Source organism: Anabrus simplex, chromosome 11 (genome assembly GCF_040414725.1).
Source record: "Anabrus simplex isolate iqAnaSimp1 chromosome 11, ASM4041472v1, whole genome shotgun sequence".
NCBI lineage: Eukaryota > Metazoa > Arthropoda > Insecta > Orthoptera > Tettigoniidae > Anabrus > Anabrus simplex.
Window position 1 is genome coordinate 106,772,472 of NC_090275.1, and position 21,728 is coordinate 106,794,199.

At 41.1% G+C, this 21,728-nt stretch overlaps 1 protein-coding gene across 1 annotated transcript in view; it reads right to left on the reverse strand.

Annotated features, from left to right (window-relative positions):
* Positions 1–21,728, reverse strand: part of spri (sprint) — a 648,574-nt gene that overhangs the window by 33,023 nt on the left and 593,823 nt on the right. Inside the window, exons 12-13 of the mRNA XM_067155462.2 lie at positions 5,553–5,821; positions 287–610 (exon numbers count right to left, since the gene is read on the reverse strand). Coding sequence (XP_067011563.2) covers positions 287–610; positions 5,553–5,821 — 593 coding nt within the window. The remainder of the gene's footprint in view (positions 1–286; positions 611–5,552; positions 5,822–21,728) is intronic.

The following is a 21,728-nucleotide window of genomic DNA, read 5'->3' on the forward strand; positions in this document are numbered from 1 at the left end:
GAAGAACAAAAACAAATGAAGTATAATACCCAAGTATTTTCCAGGTCTAAACTGGTGAATCCACACACTGAAAATGCTAAATTCTTGAAAGCTCCCTTTTTCACGTTAAAACACCAAATGAATTATCCTAAAGGCCTTTTCTTTAACGTAGTATGGTTCAGAACAATACATACATATGAACAATTTTATTTTGGGGTAACCTTCATATAAGGGAACATATTAAAATTTAAAAAAACCATACTATCATATCACCGTGTAGAAGTGGATTATAATAAATTATACATACGGAGTTGAAGATGGCTGATATGCAGGCAAGGAGGTTTTCCAGTTTCTCGAGTGGAGAGTCCACTTCCTGAAGCCTCTGGAGGTATCGGCAGATGGTTTCTAGCGATTGTTCCGAAGGAGTGGCTATCTTCGACCTCAGTCCCAGTTCGTGGAGGGGCTTGGTGCGAGCATACCGAATGTTGTCTGCAAGAAGTTCTATCGCACCAGATCGGGTGTACTCGTCTACAAACAGCTGGTACAAATGTTCCTTCAGCGGCCTTACAACTAGTTTATGCATCACTGCTTCAAGAATGGCATCCAGGTTCAGAAACTCGTTGGCTTTAAGCTGAAACAAAAGCAAGGAATATTAATTTGATTTCTTTTCCAGAAGAACAAGAGTTTATAATGACAAGAAGTATGACATTACAATAAATATAGATGAATTAGTTTCATAAATAAAGTGACCAAGCTCATCAACCATAATAAACAAGAAATTTGAGAGCAGTTTAGATGTGATGTTACCCTCATAGTTTACTTGGATCTTTTACCAAAAGTGTTGGGTAGTAATTTGTGAAATGTGGTAAGCATCTTGCTCAATGCTAAACAGTTGTTCTTAGCAGCAGACTGTGTAGAAAGTTTGCAATCTGATTATGATGATGATGCTTGTTATTTAATGGGGCCTAACATCTAGGTCATCGGCCTCTAATAGTACGAAATGAGACAAAATGGAATAACAAAAGTCCAAAATCCTCCAATGACCAGAATTCAAAACATGAGGACGAAGAATGAATGGATGGATATGAATTTAAAACAATCAGTGGATCCGACCCGCAATGCCTCACATTCACAGAAACTGACATGAAACAATATTATTACTGACCAAGGGACTGCGCCTAGCATAATACTGAATCGATGATGCTTTTAGTCTAAAGGGGTCCAAAATAAAAGTCATCGGCCCCTCATAATGGTACTTATTGCTAGGAAAGTAGAACCATGGTATTTGTCATGTTGTGGTACTACTCAAAAGTAGCGTAAACTCGCAGCATTCCACACGGTATGGCACTACTCACAGGTAATGAAATTTGTACAAGGAATACAGACCTATGGTGTTTCGCACATTGCGGTGCCATTTACAGGGCAACGCAAACCTTTGGTGTTCATTATATACGTGTACTAACCACAGGGACCCGCACTATCCCGTGGTGTTCCTCATATACTGGGTACTTATCACTGGCAAGCCAGAACCATGGTGTCACTCCTAAAGTGGTACTAATCGCAGGTACTGTAGAAGCCAGCAACGCACTCTGTTGCTACCAATCACAAACCTATTTGGTACCTAACATAATGGTACTATGCGCAAGTAAAAGCGATCCATGCTGTTCCCGCGTGGTGGTACTAATCACAAGTAGTTTCATGGTTCTAATACAATCATCCCTTGGTCGCCCCTTTTAGTCACCTCTTACGACAGGCAGGGAATATCGTGGGTGTATTCTTCATCTGCATCCCCCACCCACAGGAGGTAGTTTGCAATCTAATTCCTTGAATCTTCAAATGAAGTGAGGATAGTATGAAAATTAGCATATTAAAGAGAAAAATCAATCAAATCACATTATATGTGGGTTATTCAGGTGGATAATTCGTTCTCAACCAGGAGAATTGAATAGAAGTCGCTCCACATTTGACCGCTTGGGAATATGCAAAATTTTAGAAGGTGCTGTTCTTCGTAGTGTTTGAGCCATTTACCCTGTGGAAGAAGTTCCCATGATTAAGTTTGCACAAGATAATGGCTCTGTTCACTCTGCACATTTAATCAAAGCTTTCTTTGAACAGCATTGTGACGTTCATGTTTTGAGTTACCTCCCACATGACATAATAGAATATGTTAAGGCAAGAATGGTAAACGTGGGTGCCAAGGCAGGAGGACAAGAGCAGCTCTATTGGTGCACTGCTATCAAGTTTGGGTGAATCTGAGGAATGAACCAGCCTTTTTCCATCCCTAAGTGCCTAAAGCAGGTGATAAAAAAGAAATAGGGCATGTACTGATTATTAATTTTCTTGACAGGGAGGGAAAATGCTTCACTTACACTTGTCAAGTCAGTATTTAACAATTATTTAGCTATATAATAATCATTTCACAATTAGTTGTGTGTTAATTTCTCTTTTTCTTTTGTTAAAAATGTATTATACTGATTATGTAACTATGGACTATCATCATCATCATCATCATCATTGTAGACAGGTGAAATTCTTTTTAATTTCACCTTGTTTCCTTGACATGGCATAAGTCCAAAAGCCTGTATCATGTCTACAAGTACAGGCTGTAATAATAATAATAATAATAATAATAATAATAATAATAATAATAATAATAATAATAATAATAATAATAATAATAAGAGTTTATTATCTTACCGTACTGTTATTTTATTTATATAGTTTCTAGAAAGATGCGATAGATTCATATTTTTTATTATAAGATTTCTGTAAAAAACTTAGGCCTATTGTTCAAGCAGTAAAATGCATTTTTAGTTATTTTTATAAAGAAATATTAAACCGTTGTAATCATTTGTAGATCGAAATCTTATTTTAGTATATTAATTTTCTGTTTATAGAATTTATTGTAATTCTATATCCCAGTTGGTAATTTATAATGAAATTACTTCAGTAAAATTCTACTAAGCTTTTTCCCTATAAACTATGTTTTTCCCAGGTTAATGATTCATCCATCCACAAGCCCAGAAACTTCACTGATGATGAGTACTCAACTATGGTCTCTCCAGATAATATTTGACTAATTTCCATATTTAGATTAATCTTATGGTGAAATCTAATCAAAGAAGTTTTCTGCTTAGCCTACTTAAAATTAATTGATTATCTTCAAGCCACCTCAGGATATTATTCACTATATTGCCTGCCTTTAAATGTTGTATTGTATTGTATTGTATTTCATCCAACTAATCATACAGTGATTTGGGACACGTCAAAAATCATATTTACAGTAACAAAGGATAAAACAATAATATACATGCCATGAGAAATAAAGAGAAAAATACATTGTGGTAAAGAGGTACAGATTTTTTTTTAAAGGCGATACATTAATTTTCAAGAGCTAAGTATTCTCAAATAAAAACAATGGTTAGAAACAAATTTGAATAATTCTTTCTGAAATTTTGAACATGGTTTTATATGCTTAATGTAGTCTGGCAATTTATTAAATAAATGTACTCCTGCATAACTCAAACTTGATTCATATAGCTTAGTTTTGTATGGTTCTATGTGCAGGCTGTGTCTATTTCTAGTGTTATACCTATATATATCAGAGTTTATGGTGAAACTGTTTACATTCTCCTTCATATATACAAGAGTATAGAATATATAAAGGCTAGGCAATGGTAAAATAAAATAAAGTTTAAAGTATTACTTGCAGCTTGTCCTGCCAACACTGGCCATTCCTCTAATTATTTTCCATTGTAATTTAAAGATGACTTCTCTATTTTGTGAATTCCCCCAGTAAATGATTCCATAGGTTAGAATGGGATGGACATATGCAAAATACATTATTTGGCAAGCCTCTAAATTTAAACTATTTTTCAAAGATATTATCATGAAATTAATTCTACTAAGCTTTTTCCCTATAAACTCTATGTTTTTCCCAGCTTAATGATTCATCCATTCACAAGCCTATAGAAACTTTGCTGATGATGAATACTCAACTATCGTCTCTCCAAATGATATTTGACTAATTTCCATATTTAGATTAATCTTATGGTGAAATCTAATCGAAGAAGTTTTCTGCTTAGCCTACTTAAAATTAATTTATTATCTTCAAGCCAACTCAGGATATTATTCACTATATTGCCTGCCTTTAATTCTAATCCTTCAGAACTTTCATCAGCTACAAAAACAGTAATATCTGCAAACAAAGTTAATTGCACTCGTTGAATATCATTGACAATTTGGACAATATCATTAATAAATACTAAAAATAATAACGGTCCTAAAATGGATCCCTGTGGAACACCATGATCTATGTTTCTGGCACAAGAATACACATTCTTAATTACATTTTTTGCTCAAATCAATACCGATATATGATATTTCAACAATCTGTCTTCTATCCCCTAAAAATGATTTGCCCCAGTTACAGGCCATTCCTCGAACTCCATACATGTATAACTTTTCTAAAAGCAAGCTGTGGTCAGTTATATCAAAAGCTTTTGTTAAGTTGTTTTATTATCTGTTTTCAAATTATGACTCGAAATGACGCAATTACAAAACATCCCTACCTAGTGTCCAATATGTTTCGGTTGAAAACCTTCTTTACCTTTTGATACTATAATTAACAGAGTGTTTTTTTCTATTACTTCAATAGATCCGCGGCTGCGTTTATTTTAATGACAACCGACAACCAAGTCTACTTGAAATACTAATGCTTTAGGCGTGGAGGTGGGAGTGCGCTATGCTTTGCTTACATCGGAAAATTATGTCTGAGCATGCGTGTACGATGGGCAATAGCATTTCGTTGCACAGAGTGTGTACTGAAACAGGACGACGGACTTTTGAACAGCATTTTTTTTAAAAAAAGATTACAACTCAATTGATAAGTAACCCAAGAGTTTTAACGTAAACCACTCAAAATACAGTTCAACTACGGTACCGGTACTGATGTTCGACCTAGTATAAGTTATTTTACAAAAATCTGTTTTTTGTCTCTTCTATAATCCCTAGACGAATATCTATTGAAGTCTGATACAGCCTGTATAATGCTGAAATCGTTCAGGGTTACTGCCCCGCATTTCGCGCAGAATGTTGTAAAAATATTACGTAGGCTACGGTTGAAACAAATTGATTGCACTGCCAGATCTTCATATTTTTATCTCTATTCATAACGAATATTCGCTATGCCCAATTCTTTTGTTTTTATATTAATGTCGGCTGTCATTGTGAATGATTAGTTGCGTTTCTTGTCGTCGGAATAACGTTTTGATTGTGAATGGGTTCTTAGAGATGAAGATGATGAATGCATAGCTAGGATGTAACAATAACTAAGAGCGCCCGTCAGTCTGTTATTTCTGAGAACACAGGGGGTCTTGACAAGGTAGATGAACTACGGGACTTGTTAACTGAATCTATGAGTGTGCAGTATACTTAATCATCCCCAAAACCTCACACTCTAACAAACAATTATGTTAATGTGATAGCCAAGTGGAAGCAGAAAACGGCCATAAAATGAAAACATTTTTTCATGCTTAATTACTTTAGATTTTCTTGAAGAAACAGCGGCTCACCTTAACTCGTTCCTTCTCCACCTCTTTCTCGAATTCGCGTTCCCCATGTTTGACGAGGTAGTTCTTCATGCCAGACATGAACTGCCTCATGTTCCTCATGACCACCTGGGGATTCACCTCGCGTGACTCCCGCGTACACGAGATGAAGTTGTCGATATTTTGAGCAAACGTTGTACTGCTATCAGCTGCTAAGTGAAGAGCATACGCGCGGATTGAGGCTCCAGTACCACTCAAGTCTCTGTTCCGCAGTGCCTGCAGTCTAGGAGGTGCTGTAACAAGAAAACATGCAACTGAATGGGCTTCCTAATGGACCCAAAACATAACACAAATGTCAAATAAAGTACACAGAGCTAAATGGACGAATTCTTTCTCTCCTGAACGGAAATAGGCGGCCATTTGTGGGACTGTCACCCACAAGGGAAGTGAGCTCGAAATTGAAGCCCACGTTGGATGAAACGAAATGTCCTGCGGAATTTAGACTGACGTGTTTCGAGCACCTAGAACTGAATAGATTTCAATGTCATGGCGCACCTACAGCGTAACAGAATGATATACATGAACTGCAAGCTGAAGATTACGCAATACTGTATGACTGGGAATTACACACATCCCTGAGTTTCAAGGCCAACCCACCTGCACGGCGCTACAGACAGCGCTATTTTCGAAAAGCGCGAGGTGGGGATGACGTCTCGATCAGAGAAACAACTGAATATCGTCCAACGTGGAGGGCTTGTTGCTATAGCAACAGCAGCAGACTGCCAAAATTGTTTACGCACCATCTTCACAATCGCCGACCACAATGACCCCAATGTCTCAAGAAAACTAACAGCGGAAAATCTCAGTACTGACCAAGGAAGATCTGATACGAGTACTGTGGTTGCCATTCGACTCTCCCCTGGGGAGGGGGCCTTGAACTACAGGTAAATAATATTCAGTGTTTCTATTCCATTTCTTTAAAGAAATTTCCTCTATGTTCACTATCACTTGAAAAGCCTCACAAGTGTCAGTTTGTATATAAGCGCTGTATTATCAGTACTCGAAAATTTCATTGCAGGTTTATTGCACAGTTTGTGCTGTTAGCGAAGCATTTGAATGAACTTGTTAAGGAAAATAACTAACTTCGATTAGCTTAATACTGGCATTATAGACGATGATGTTTATCCATAAAATCGAAAATCTATAGAATCCCTGACGTATGACAACCATAAGCCCTCCATACAGACACCTCTTCATTCTGATCAGGGAGTTATATGAGTTACAGGACGATAAAGGCACCGCTACCATAATACTTTTTAAACTGTCCACGCGAAGGATTTGAAATGTGTACAACTGACTAGTCAACAGCGTTAGTGCTTTCATAAAAATATTTTCCCCAGCTTTTATTATACAAATTAAATTCCTTTTTTTTTGCAAGTTGCTTTACGTCGCACTGACACAGATAGGTCTTATGGCGACGATGGGACAGGAAACGGCTAGGAGTGGGAAGGAAGCGGCCGTGGCCTTAAGGTACAGCCCCAGCATTTACCTGGTGTGAAAATGGAAAACCACGGAAAACCATCTTCAGGGTTGCCGACAGTGGAGTTCGAACCTACTATCTCCCGAATACTGGATACTGGCCGCACTTAAGCGACTGCAGCTATCGAGCTCGGTATTAAATTCTTTAACGGATTATTTCAAACATCAAGGATTTCCTGATAAGCAGATGTGTTAATTTTATAATAGTTTGATTCTTACTCTAAAGATTAGTTACACAATACCTCACTAAGGTAGAGAGGAATCCCGCCACGTACGTTAACAATTTGTGTTACAGTTTTTTACTGCGTCTTGATGTTGTCACAGATGGATAACTGATGAAAATCAACTGTGTGAATGCAGTACCGGCACCTCTTTTGTGTATGTTCGCAATAATTTGGGACTGTTCTCTCAACGAATAATCCCATTATGGATGGGGGCAGTAAAATACATCCACGGTATCACCTGCCTGTCGTAAGAGGCGACTAAAGGGTTAGGGAACCAGGGCTCTCAGCTTGGTAGCGTGGGTTGGCGACCATGGAGCCCTTAGCTGAGTCCTGCGATTGATACCACTTGTGTCAGGTTCCTCACCTTCATTTTTCCTATCCGACCTTCGTCGGTCAACTCTCATTCTTTTCAGACCCCGACAGTATTAGACTTTTGAGGACTAGGGAGTCTTTAATTTCCATGCCCTTCGCAGCCCTTGTCCTTTTCTGTCGTACAGTGAGTGTGTGTGTATCGGACCTTTTCCACGCTTTTCCTCTGATTATTGTTAATAGGGGATAGTTGCCTAGTTGTACTTCCTCTTATAACAATAATCACCACCACCACCACCACCTCTCAAGGAATAAACTGTAACAGAAGACGTTTGCCGCAGGAAGAAAACTATGTCTTAATCAAAGCTCTTTTTTCTTCTTCGTTTCCTTGTTTGTTTTTACCACCACAACCCTAACACACAAAATCACACCATCATTTTTCCTACCTAGTAATTTCGGGATATTTTTTGGGTCCCTTGCCTCCGTCTCCCATCAGCTAATCGACAAGGTTTTGGGCACCTATCTCGTCCGGACTGAATTGTTTCGGAACAAACGAATCTCTTTGCCCTGATTAATGTATTGGTTTGCGTAATCATATGTGAAATATAGAGAGATTAATTATCTTTGTTCAATGGTCATCGTAGTGGCCTTGGCTTCAAAGGGTCCGAAATTAGATTCCCAGTCGAGTCTGGTTAATTCGCGTTTGTGTTCTTAACGCACAACATACTGTACAAACCCCAGAGGAACATGAAAATGATGAACACACATAGGATTAAGGTTATGAAAGGCATCCGGCCGTAAAACTTCGCTCAATGTTATTTGTTTTTATGTCCCACTACTTTTGACGCTTTTCGGAGACGCCGAGGTGCCGGAATGTAATTCTGCAGGAGTTCTTTTACGTGCCAGTAAATCTACCGGCACGGGGCTGACGTATCTGAGCACCTTCAAATACCACTGGACTGAGCCAGGATCGAATCTGCCAAGATGGGGTCAGAAGGCCAGCGCCTCAACCGTCTGAGCCACTCAGCCCGGTCAAAAAAATATTTGCTTAATCTATACGTAGTTTAGACCCAAAGTAATTGAAAAGAAAAAAAAAAGAGTCAGGGGGAGGAAGATAAGAAGTTATGGAAACTATTAGTGACAAGCAGGACATAACACTATAGATCTTCCTCACCACTCTTATAACACTTTCCTCCTCAGCGAGAAGTTCTTTCACGTTCCAATAATTATACGCAGAAATAACTCGTCCTGCTCAAATCACTTGATAATGTTTTATATAATACATTAATGCCACAGTTTGTTAAGTATGAATTTAGTTTTAGTGGCAACTACCCTATAATATTTTGCCTCTCGATGAACATTAAGAGTAGGTCTGCTTTCGCGGAGGAATGAATGACCTCCAAGGCACAGGAAGTGTTTCATTTTGAGACGATAGCAAAAGAAACAATCGCCCGATAATTCATTGTACAGGAAAAAGTCTTATCAAGTGGAAATTTGCAATCTTCCTCGAGGCCATGATTAGCTCAAGGACTTTATTGACCGAGTGGACTTGCCATACACCTGGATGGTGGTGTATCAACCGCAAACGTGGCTCCAGCGTTTCTCAAGGTATAATCCGCAACAGCTGCTTGTAACTACGTATGGACTTCATATTCTTGTCCAGACGTATTAAATACAAAGAGACAAATCCCTTTGTTCTAAATCCTCATGAAGAAATTCATCCACTAGTTTCAGTAGCAAGTACAGTATTCCGTATATGTACTGAAGAATCGAACTTGGAGTCTCTGTTGCGGTCTTTACTGATAAAATATTTCTTGTTTAGTTCTAAGCAGCGTTTAGGACAATATCATTTACACTCGTGCCTTCTTCTACTGGTAAAGAGTAGATAAACCGTCGTGTATTCAATTTCACCCATCATTTGTGTATAAGGAATTGTACACACTCAGGACGTTGGAAGTAAGGCACGAGCAGGACGGAACAGGCGAGAGGCGCTGTGGTGCACAAGAAGTCAGCCACTTTACTTTTTAAATAGCCAGGCTGAGTGGCTCAGACGGCTCTGACCCCAACTTGGCAGTTTCGATCCTGGCTCAGTCCGGTGGTATTTGAAGGTGCTCAAATACGTCAGCCTCGTATCGGTAGATTTACTGGCACGTAAAATAACTCCTGCCGGACTAAATGCCGGCACCTCGGGGACTCCGAAAACCGTAAAGACGTAGTTAGTGGGACGTAAAGCAAATAACATTACTATTAAATAACATTTGTGAACTATTACTATTAAATAACATTTGTGAACCCAAAAACAAAGACGCAGGGACACAGTAGATGACAACCCCAGGGTGAAACCAATGCCTTTTTATACATTTCCAAAGTCGCAAAAATCTGTAGTTACTTGCAATAACAGGGAAAAACCGCTCCCTCTGATCCACAGAGGCCTCTTTATCCGAAAATAGTGGGTTCAAACCCGACAAAGGTACGGTAGTCGGAATTTTGAAGAGCGGAAAAATGTCCATTGGACACTCCATGTCGTACGATGCCGACAAGTAAAGGATCTCGGTAATACATTTGGTGTTTACCTGACAAAATTCGTAAAACTCAGCCATAGACTAGACGCCCAATAGGGATTCGGTTTACTCTGACGTCTAGTAGGTCTACAGTAAACCGGAACGTCAAAATTAAAATGCGTTTCAGTAGCGTCAAATAAAAATGCCTGCACGCGGTAACTGAGGCCATGCAATCATTAGTTTACAGATAAAAACGTTCTGTCTTGAAAGAAAAAGTTTCCTCGAAGTCAGAGAGGAAACCCCTCATCGTTAATTAAAAATGAAATAGGCTATACTAAGAAATCCCTGTGGGTGAGGGCGGTAGAATAATATCCGCGGCATCCTCTGCCTGTCGTAAGCGGTGACTGTAAAGAGGCCCCAGGAGCTCTCAATTTGAGAGTGTGTGTTTGTGACTATGGGGCTCTTAGCCGAGTCCTGGCACTGCTTCCACCTCTGCCAGAACCTCCCTTAGTCAACTCTTTACTTTTTCCGAGGTTTTCGAGTCCTAGGGAGTCTCATTTTCACGCCCTTCATGGGCCTTGTCTTTCTTCTGCAGATATCATCCTTCTTCGGAGTATCCGATCTCTTCCATTTTCCCTCTGATTAGTGTTAATAGGAGGATGGTTGCCCAATTGTACTTGCTTTTAAAACAATCACCACAACCACCATGCTGAGAGAGGTGCTTCTCTTATTAAGAAACAATTTCTAATAATTTAGACACAGGTTTCTTGTTTCAATTTAGGAAAGGCCGAATGTTAGGGTTATATAATAAGTTGTAAGTTAACCTGGATTTAAATCTGGTGGGAGGCGGTTTGGTCGTTATGGCCTGTTTAAGAACAGAGATGCGAGGATCTTTAGATGGGATGAGAATTCTAGATCTGGTCGTCTTAGCCATCTTTGGCCTGTGAGAGTTACTGTGATAGTAGGACTCCGGACATCCAATCGCTACAATAGTGCTCTTGCCATGCGTCTTAGGATAGTTATTTCAGCGGCGTCTTCGGAATGTAACACCCGTACAACTTTATGAACGCTAGGCAAAATGCTCTCTTGGTGTTTCTAGATAATTATTAGCTTACTTGTTATTTCCTAGCAGCGGTCTGAGTCTGGCCGCTCTCGCTGATGCTCGTTGCTCTTTATTCCATCTCGAGACAAAAGCTCGAATACGTTATCTGTACCCCAGGTCGAGACACAATGTTGATCCAGGGCCAGGGAAGCGGAGTGCTGTCAATTAGTAAGATGACCAAATCCAGGTCAACGTTTCGCGAGCTCGAAGCTCTGAAGACTATTACATGACACATGGTTAGTGTCTTCTAGATCAGGTCCACTACCTGGTCGTCAGAGAGCGTCTTAACTGCTCGCACGTACGCTGAGTGGACCTCGGAACAGCCCTCCCTGGCTCTAACTGGCACAGTCAAAGGGCACAACAGTTAGGTAGAGATAGCTGCACACGAGACCATCTTGTACTTCACTGATAAAGTAATTTACTTTGTACTAAGCATGAAAAACACAGGTTCCGTTGCCTTTCATATCCAGATAACGCACCTTCCTCTTCATGCAGTGAAACCGTTTGTTGTGTTTTCTACAACTTGCTCACACTGAAGAACTGCGGACAATAACCCTACTAATGAAGACCGAGTTATACAGTTGTTACCACTGTACGTGGCAAGAGTTGATGCTAAGGAATCCTTATATTTCAATACGGGGCGCAACCATGAAAACTGGTGGTGGTGATTCATCGTTTTCAGAGGAAGTACAATGAGCAACCACCCTCTTAACACTAATCAGAAGATGGAAGAGGAGAAGAATAAGGGTATCGCCAAAGGAAAGGGAAGGTCCCTGAAGGGCGTGAAAATGAAAGACACGCCGTATCTTAAGTCTCACAAACTTAACACCATAGGGGTCGGAAGACGATATGAGTTAACCAAGGGAGGCGAGATATGAAAGTGAGGACCCTGGCGTAATTACATGGAAGCAATTTCAGACAAAGCTAGGGGCCCCGTGGTCGTCCAACACACGCTTCTAGGTTGTGAGCACCTGAAGAAGTCAAAAGATATCCAAGGACCCTAATACCAGTCAATAACGATACGGATTGCACATATACCGAGCGGCTCGGGCCGTGTAGCTGGTAACTTGCATTCGTTCAAACCCCACCTTCAGCAGCCCTGAAGATCCATTTTCACACCAAGCGAATGCTGGGACTGTACCTTAATCAAGGCCACGGTCGGTTCCTACCATCTCCTATCCCATTATCACCAGAAGACCTGTCCGAGCCGGTGCTATATATGAAGTATCAGCGCAATAGTGGCCTAACCAACATTTCTGGGTGAAGTGCCCTAAATGGCCTAACTTAGGGGCCTAAGCCGTCTGCAGCCAACATATGGCAGCACCAGATTCTGGTGCCATAAAGGGCTATTTACAATAGGCCGATACCACACTTCAGCCAAAAATGTTGGTTAGGCGAATACCTCGCTGATATACACATACTATAATGTGACTTCACTACAGACTGTTGCGCCTTTCAACATTCAGTCTGCAAGCCTATGCACATAAACTACGTGCCTCCATGTCCTCCAATTTGAAATATAGCTCTGTGGCAATTGGTAACCGAGCCTAACCACCGTCGCCTTGATAGACGAAAAGTACTGTTTGAAAAATAGAAAATACTAAGTTTGTCAACAACGCAAAGACTTCTAAAACTCGCACTTCGTAACTACGAGAGATGATCCGAGAAGATCTAGAAATAGCTTTAAATGTCACAGATTCATCTGAAGGATATCCTCTTCCACTATTAAGTCACGACGTTGAGGAAAGTGCAGTGCAGTATAACATCTCACTACTTCCGATCAGGAAAGTCATGGCAATTAAAACACACTTCACAAACAATCTTCATTACTTGCTTAACAGACTTTTGAGGCCGTTCGGTAGGGAAAGGTTGATATTAAATGGACCAGTTAAAAATCCCCGTATACAGATGACAGTTTAGTGTGGTGAATAGCCCCAGAGAATCCCCATTCTACTTCATTGCGAAGAGTGAAAATCATCAATGAGTCACTCAGTGTTCATGAATGTGCAGATGAAAAGTGTATCCGCGAGCATCTTACCGACAACTGGTTTCCGTTAAGTTATGAAAAATCGTGTTAATGTGACGTTCGTAAAAAAACAAATATATAGCAGATAATCATTTACATATTTTCAGCCCTAGATGCCCCAGGAATAGAATATAGTCAAGCAGAAATATCACCGGACTAGGCCAGGGTCGAACCCGCTAGCTTGAGTTTAGAAGGCCACCGCTCTACCGTCCGAGCCACCCAGCCTAGCGGAAACTGAACAGGTCACAGTACTGTATTAGCAGCAAGATGATGATGATGGCACTAAGTTGCAGTAAATCTCAAAAGGTTAACAGAACCAGTACTCAATACTCTCAAATTTATATATATTATATATATATATATAATCCAAGCATAAGCGTTGTAATTTAAAAATGTACAAAAAACGCTGGTATATGCGTTTCTCTATACCTGTCAGAAACCCATAGAGAAACAGAGAGAACTATTGGTTCCCCAAGACACAACTCAACCTACTAACTGAGAAGCAAGACACGTGGCAAGGAAGGTCATGGTCTGCCTCCGCCTGAGTGTATGCAGATCTCATGTTGTTATGCAAAACCCAACGGTCGACTCTTGCAACTGTCCATTCATATGCCGAGTGGAAGCATCCTGGAATTAAGCTCCATGCCTCTTCAATGATATCTAGGCCATCTTTGACTGCTGATGGCAGAGGTGTTGAGGTTCAAACTAGCCTTCGGGGTGATGACTGAAAAAACAAATGTATAACTTGCCATGGTCTGCCTCTTGAGGTTACAGGTAAAACAGTGTCTACCAGTCCGTAGCCTACTTCCCATCAGAGACCTTTCCCGTTCTGACACTTAAAGAACGATGAAATATGGCGAAAGAAAAGACAATGGGTAGTATTAACTAAGTTGAGCATGTACTTGAGAGAAGCTACTCAGAAGGAAGCGGAGCAGGGCCCAAGAAATGAATACGTGTTCCATTTTCTTACGAATAAAATTCCAGCTGGAATACGAGTATCTACTCCGTCCGTACATGAGTAGGCGCTCATACATCACCAAGAAGTAGCGGACTGTTGTACACTAAGCTAGAGCTGTGGTGAAAAATTCCCTCCATTTGTCTATAAATAATACACAGTTGCTGCCTGTGTCTGGATTTGAAGGGACATTTCAGTACGGTAACTATGCTGCGAGAGAATGTTGATACTGCTGAGAGTCAAGTGCATTTTATACATTTCGTAAAAGACTACGACTATACAGTTCTTCTGGAAAAGTCTAACATACCCGAAGTAAAAAAGAAGAAAGCACAAGCAATAATGAATGGGAAAGTAAAATCACAATTGGAATTTGGAGTTGAAGTGAACGACGTATAGATTTGGAAAAAAGTTAAACAATATTCAAAAAATAAAAAGAAAACTGATAAGATGCAAACTGGAAACAAAAAAATAGTGCTGAAAAGGGAGGGGGAGAGTATATGAAACTAAGTTATATGCAAGGAGAGAAACACTTCGACAACCAGAATGCTAAGTAGGTTTGATGATGATTGTTGTTTAAAGGGGCCTAACATCTAGGTCATCGGCCCCTAATGGTACGAAATGTAATGACAGTTTAAAAGTTCAAAATCACGCACTGACCAGAATAAAAAAATGCGATGAAGAATGAATGGATATGAATTTAAAACAATCAGTGGATCCGACCCAGAAACTATCATAAACAATAGTATTACGGACCAAGAGACTGCTTCTAAAGCACAATCCTGAATCGAGGAAGCTTGTGTGTAAAGGGGTTCAAAATCCAGGTCAATGGCCCCTCATAATGGTACTTATCGCTAGTAAAGTAGAACCATGGTATTTATCATGTTGCTGTACTAATCAAAAGTAGCGTAGACTCACGCTGTTCCGCACATTATGGTACTACTCTCAAGTATTGTACGTCGCACAGGTAACTCAGACCCATGGTGTTTCTCACATAATGGTGGCACTCACAGACAACGCAAACCCACTGTGTTCCTCACCTAGGTGTACTAATCACGGGCGATGGTATTCCCGTAGTATTCCTTATATAGTGGGCACTAATCACAGGCAAAGCCCAGACCTGTGGTGTTTCTCACATTGGTACTAATCACGGGTACTGGAAACCCACAGTGAACCACTCTCTGCTGCTACTAATCACCAACTTAGTGTGTACCTAACATAGTGGTACTACTCGCAAGTAAAGGCAACCCATGGTGCTCCCCGCGTGATTTTACTAATCACAGGTAGTTTCATGGTTCTAATTCAATCAACCCTTGGTCGCCCCTTTTAGTCGTCTCTTACAACAGGCAGGGGATACCGTGGGCTTATTCTTCGTCTGCGTTCCCCATCCACGAGGGGTCAAAGTAGGTTTATTTTCCATCATATCCATAATGTTGCATTTATTATCATTTCTAAATGTAACAGCGTTTGAGAATTACCTGAAATTGATATTTATATAGACTTTTCCATTTAACTGTCTTTCAGAATACAAATAACTAAGGCCGTCTTTGCATTCTTTAAAGGAGCGGTATCTGCTGGAGTACGTAAGATTCAGAAGGATAGTTTAAAAATACTAGAGGAACTGCTCCGCAGCATTCGTTATAAATAGGTTAGGTAACGTCTTGATATAACTGTCGTAGTCATATTGTTTTGCCTGCCCTTTTCAATGGTTTTATGAACATTTAATAAGAGGCATGTTGAGGTATGCCGCAGTTCGTAGTCAGAATTCATCCATTCTGATGTCATCCCGCCGTCTATCCTTGATACTGTGTCGTAGAAGGCAATGGTATTTTTAATTGCATTTATTGTATATAGAACGCCTGTCTTGTGAGCTCGTAGGTTAGTCTCAAAGGAGCATTATTTGCCAGGCAGAGAACTTTTAAAAGATACATGGCCTTTACTCTTTCTAGTGTAGCTAGGTTATCCTTCGATAATGTCTTAAGGTGTATGTCATGATGGGATCTGTTTGTACGTAGACTTTTTTCTTAGCAGCATGTTGAAATTAAATTAAATGTATGGCTTTTATTGCCGGGATATCCCAGGAAGAGTTCGGCTCGCCAGATGCAGGTCTTTCTATTTGACTCCCGTAGGCGACCTGGACGTCGTGATGAGGATGAAATGATGATAAAGACAACACATACACCCATCCCCCGTGCCATTGGAATTAACCAATTAAGGTTAAAATCCCCGACCCGGCCGGGAATCGAACCCGTGACCCTGTGAACCGAAGACCAGTACGCTCACCGTTCAGCCAGCGAGTCGGACAGCAGCATGTTAAGTTATTAGGAACGTTCTGCCATATGTTGAATATATTTGGAAGCTGGTAAAGGTTAGCTAGCTAGAGCGACGCATCAAGTCGGCCGTGAGGTTAGAGAATCATAGAGTGTCTTCCGTGATTCAGAGGAAGTGTACAGTATACTCTATGGCCTGACTGGTAGTAATCAAACATGCCTGCATGCAGTGATATTACTAAGGATGAAATTCACATAAATATCAAAATGTTGTTTCAAGTGTTTGTGACTTAGCAACCTGCTAAGTACACAATGCATTGCGGGTTAGAGTAAGCCTTCGCCTGCAATTATTGGAGTGATCATTAAATATATAGATGACTGAGGCTGATTTGTCGGATAATTCCTATTACTTTGGCTGCCGATGAAGATTTTGTGCTAAACATTTCGGGATCTTCAGCTGTTGGAACTGAAGTTAGCAACTTCTGATTGAGCACAACTTTTGAAAGATGAAATGAAATGTCGGGATATCCCAGGACGGGTTCGGCTCGCCAGGTGCAGGTCTTTCTATTTGACGCCCGAAGGCGACCTGCGCGTCGTGATGAGGATGAAATGATGATGAAGACAACACACACACCCAACCCCCGTGCCGTAGGAATTAACCAATTAAGGTTTAAATCCCCGACCCGGCCGGGAATCGAACCCGGGACCCTCAGAACCGAAGGCCAGTACGCTGACCGTTCAGCCAACGAGTCGGACACTTTTGAAAGATGATTTATAAAAAATGCAAACTTTCGGGATATTTATTTAATGGAACTCCAGCGGCTGGTGTTGTTGGAACAAATGATAGTTTTTAGGCTCGTTCATTTACTGTATTGGTGAAAAGCAGGGCAAGCCACCAACATAAGGAAATGCGCAGCAATCAACCGAACAGCGGGTTGAAGGAAGGGCACAACGACAGCCGTGTCTTTAGGAATTTGTTCCACGAAAATTGGATAATGATTGTGAACAGGTGCTCTTGGAAGTACATGCTCCTCAGTTTTATTCATACCATTTGGAGCACCTGCTCCAAAACTTGAGCAAAAGACAGGTGATCAACTTGATTAATACCACCCAGTGCTAAGAACAGAGATACGTGAAAGGCGAGCAGTTACTCAGACTCCTTTCTAATATGAATATGTAGAACAAGCGTTAACTCGGGAACAATCGCAGGTCTAGGACAAGATCGTTTTTTGTTTGTTTTCTCAGTGGTTTAACGTCGTACTAACAGAGTGACGAGACGTCCCTTATTTCTTTAAAGTGTCCCGTTGTACCAGCAAAAATTATGCAGGATGCATATTGTCCCGTTTTTCGTGAACCGCCCCATGTATTTTAAAATCATCATCATCATCTGTTTACCCTCCAGGTTCGGTTTTTCCCTCGGACTTAGCGAGGGATCCCACCTCTACCGCCTCAAGGGCAGTGTCCTGGAGCTTCAGACTCTTGGTCGGGGGATACAACTGGGGAGTATGACCAGTACCTCGCCCAGGCGGCCTCACCTGCTATGCTGAACAGGGGCCTTGTGGAGGGATGGGAAGATTGGAAGGGATAGGCAAGGAAGAGGGAAGGAAGCGGCCGTGGCCTTAAGTTAGGTACCATCCCGGCATTCGCCTGGAGGAGAAGTGGGAAACCACGGAAAACCACTTCCAGGATGGCTGAGGTGGGAATCGAACCCACCTCTACTCAGTTGACCTCCCGAGGCTGAGTGGACCCCGTTCCAGCCCTCGTACCACTTTTTCAAATTTCGTGGCAGAGCCGGGAATCGAACCCGGACCTCCGGGGGTGGCAGCTAATCACGCTAACCACTACACCACAGAGGCGGCATAAATCTACCGACACGGGGCTGTCGTATTTGAGCACCTTCAAATACCACCGGACTGAGCCAGGATCGAACCTGCCAAGTTGGGGTTAGAAGGCCAGCGCCTTAACCGTCTGAGCCACTCAGCCCCATGTATTTTAAAATACTGTATTTAAACTGTATTTATCATAAAGCTCTGATGAATATTTCTTACTGTGTAAAGTAATTATAGTTTATGTGGTTGGCACTTAATGTAACAAAATCAATGAGACAGACTTATATGGTGAACATTGTTTTGATATGAATATGTCTTATGGCTGGGGTTCATGCCATCCGAAAATGTGTGTAACATAACAAAATTTGTGATGGAAGTGACGTCACATTAGTCGTTACCGTAGGGCTTGGTTGCCAAAGATTCCCTGTGAAACGATGCAATTAAATCGTTCGTTATCAATATTTCGGTTTCATTTCTCTCTCTCTCTCTCTCTCTCTCTCTCTCTCTCTCTCTCTCTCTCCAGTCGTTCCACTCATGACTGAGTATCGTGACCCAAGGACTTCGTTGCTTCTTTTATAAGTTGATACCCTTCTGTACGTACTTGCGTTTTCCGGATAGTAATTCTCCATGGTAAATTCATGATCTCTCTTACTTGATCAACCCATCTTTTTGCGACCCCTCCTCGTGTCCTTGTGCCAGAAACTTTTCCTTGGACAATTAATTTTTCCAGGTTGTCATCCTCTCTTCTCATAATGTGACCAAAGAATTGCAGGATTCTCTGGTACACAACGTGGCATAAACGTTCTTGTATTCCAATTTCCCGGATGACAGAATCATTTATTCGCCTGGCTGTCCACGGTATTCGCAACATCCTTCTCCAACACCACATTTCAAAGTCGTTGATTCGGTTCCTGTCTTTAGCTTTTATGGTCCAAGTTTCGCATCCATACAGGAAGATCGAGAACACAAGCGAATGGACTAATCTTTTTTTTAATGAAAGACATATTCATGATCATTAGCTTTCCGCAAAGCGAAAACTTTCTTTTTTGCAACACTATGTACTGAAATTGAGCCGCTTCCATTTTAATAATAATAATAATAATAATAATAATAAGCACGTGTTTTCCATAAATAGATGGTACTTTTTGTGAGGTCTGAGGATTGTGTTAAGATATTATAATCTCAAACAGGGCGTAATAATCAACGGCTGTCGAAGTGTCCCGTATTTTTATGCTTGTAATCCTGGTCACCCTACACTAACACAAAGGTTTTCAGCGACGGAAGGATGGAAAAGAGCTAGGATTGAGAAAGTAGCGGCCGTCGCCTTAATGTACAGCCCCAGCATTTACCTGGTATCGGAAGAAGGGCAAAACTACGTTAACATTAGAGGGTTATGGAAAAAGAACTATAAAGACGGTAAAACGGAAACAAGTTAGATGTAGTTAATGAGAAGGTATCCCGAACGATACAACTTAGTTAAAGGCCAGGAAATTCCTTAGAAGGCTAATGTTTCCCCAACTTTCTAAGTTATGTCTAAATGACGTTTCGAGAAAGGTACTATTTCGGTAAAAAAAAAAACACATATTCCCGGCTGCCGACGGTGGGATTCGAACCCACCACCTTCCAAATGCAAGCCGAAAGCTACGTGACCCAAACCGCGCGTCTCCTAGCTCAATAATAATAATAATAATAATAATAATAATAATAATAATAATAATAATAAATAACCATCTCCCAAGGCAAAGTTGTATAAATATTTCTTTTTAACAGTAGTGTATGGTAGTTAGGAAGCCCAACTCCGATCTCACATCTGTGAACCAGTACACTACATCTGGTCAATGTTAATAGCTGTAGGCTACTGTATTATGGACTCGCGTGACGATGTGATAACTTGCTACAACCGGCTCTTCTTAAAACTATTCATGAGGCGCTTAATCCAAACTACCTCAGGTATATATTTTCAACAGTCCCAGCTGGTCTGCAGACCCAGTGTCGAAAATATCAACAGTAAACAATTACAATTAATGTTACTGGTTTTACGTCCCATTAATTACCTTCTTAAGGCTTTCGGAGACATCGAGGTGCCAGGATTTTGTCCCGCAGGAGCTGTTTTACGTGCCAGAAAATCTATGCCGACATGAGGCTGCCGTATTTGAGCACCTTCAAATACCACTGGACTGAGCCAGGATCGAACCTGCCATATTACGGCCAGCGTTCTACCGTCTGAGCTACTCAGCCCGGCAACACTGAGTTACAGAACACCAATGTGAAATCCTTATTTGTGAAGCAGGGGTCGAGTGTCCAACTCATGACCCAAGTTGCGGGTCAGAAGACGGCCGTATTTCTCCGTGCGAAGGGTCGGAGGGTACACCCACAGTAGGCTATACCCTGAGAGTCATAGGAGGTAATAAACAGAGTCCCCTTCCTGAGTGTGCCATTCCTACTTGTGTCAGTCTCCCGGCTTTCATCTTCCTTATCTGATCTCTATCGGTCAACTCTTGTTACTTTCCAACCCCGAAGGTAATAAATAGGTCTGCGAGGTCTAGGGAGTTCACCCCCCACCACCACTTTCACGTCCTTCGTGGTTCTTACCTTTCTCTCACCGATATCTTCTTTCTTTCCTTCCAGGAATAGTACCTCTTCCTTTGATTAGTATTGAAAGGAGATTATTGTCTAGTTGTTCACCTTATAAACAATAACCACCAATGTCACTTAGTAGGCCAATAAGCCACGAACCAGGGTGTGACTATAAGCAAAAAAATAAGATGGAGGGTAAGAGAAGCAGAGGAAGACCTAGGAGACGAAAAAGCAAGCACGCTTGTAGTTTAACGTAACTGTAGATTTAATTCCCATAGCCACGAAACCATCAGTATTACGTGAATTCCGAACCACAGACTCGTGAGTTTCATTTTAAAATCCCACATACACTGGCTGGGTTTCGAATGACAGCCGCTTGGTGAGAAGCCACCGAAGACGTCACTTTGCTGCTACGAACCCGGGCCATTGCGCTAGTTGCAAATAGAGGTAGAAACGCAATCTTTACACTGTAGAAATCGACATACTCGTACTTCGCATCCTGAGTAGAAACTATGAAGCCCGGGATACGCAGGGACTTTGTGCTGTTACATTCGATATCACGATTCGATATCGATACTGAAGTTAGAAAAAAATAGCCAGCCTGGTGATTATGACCGTTAAGGAGTCAAGTCTTTATGATCAGGCACCGAGATTAGCTAGTTCGAGTCCCATTGGTGGAAAAAAAAAAATCACCATCGGAATGTTTGTCAGCACGGTAGGAGAGGAGGTAGAATACAATTCTTAATCACTAGATTGCGCGCTAATAACCTGGGTTTAGTTCCAACCTCTCCGCAGTGCTCATATGGATTTTTTTTTTGCTTTACGTCGCACCGACACAGATAGGTCTTATGGCGACAATCGGACAGGAAAG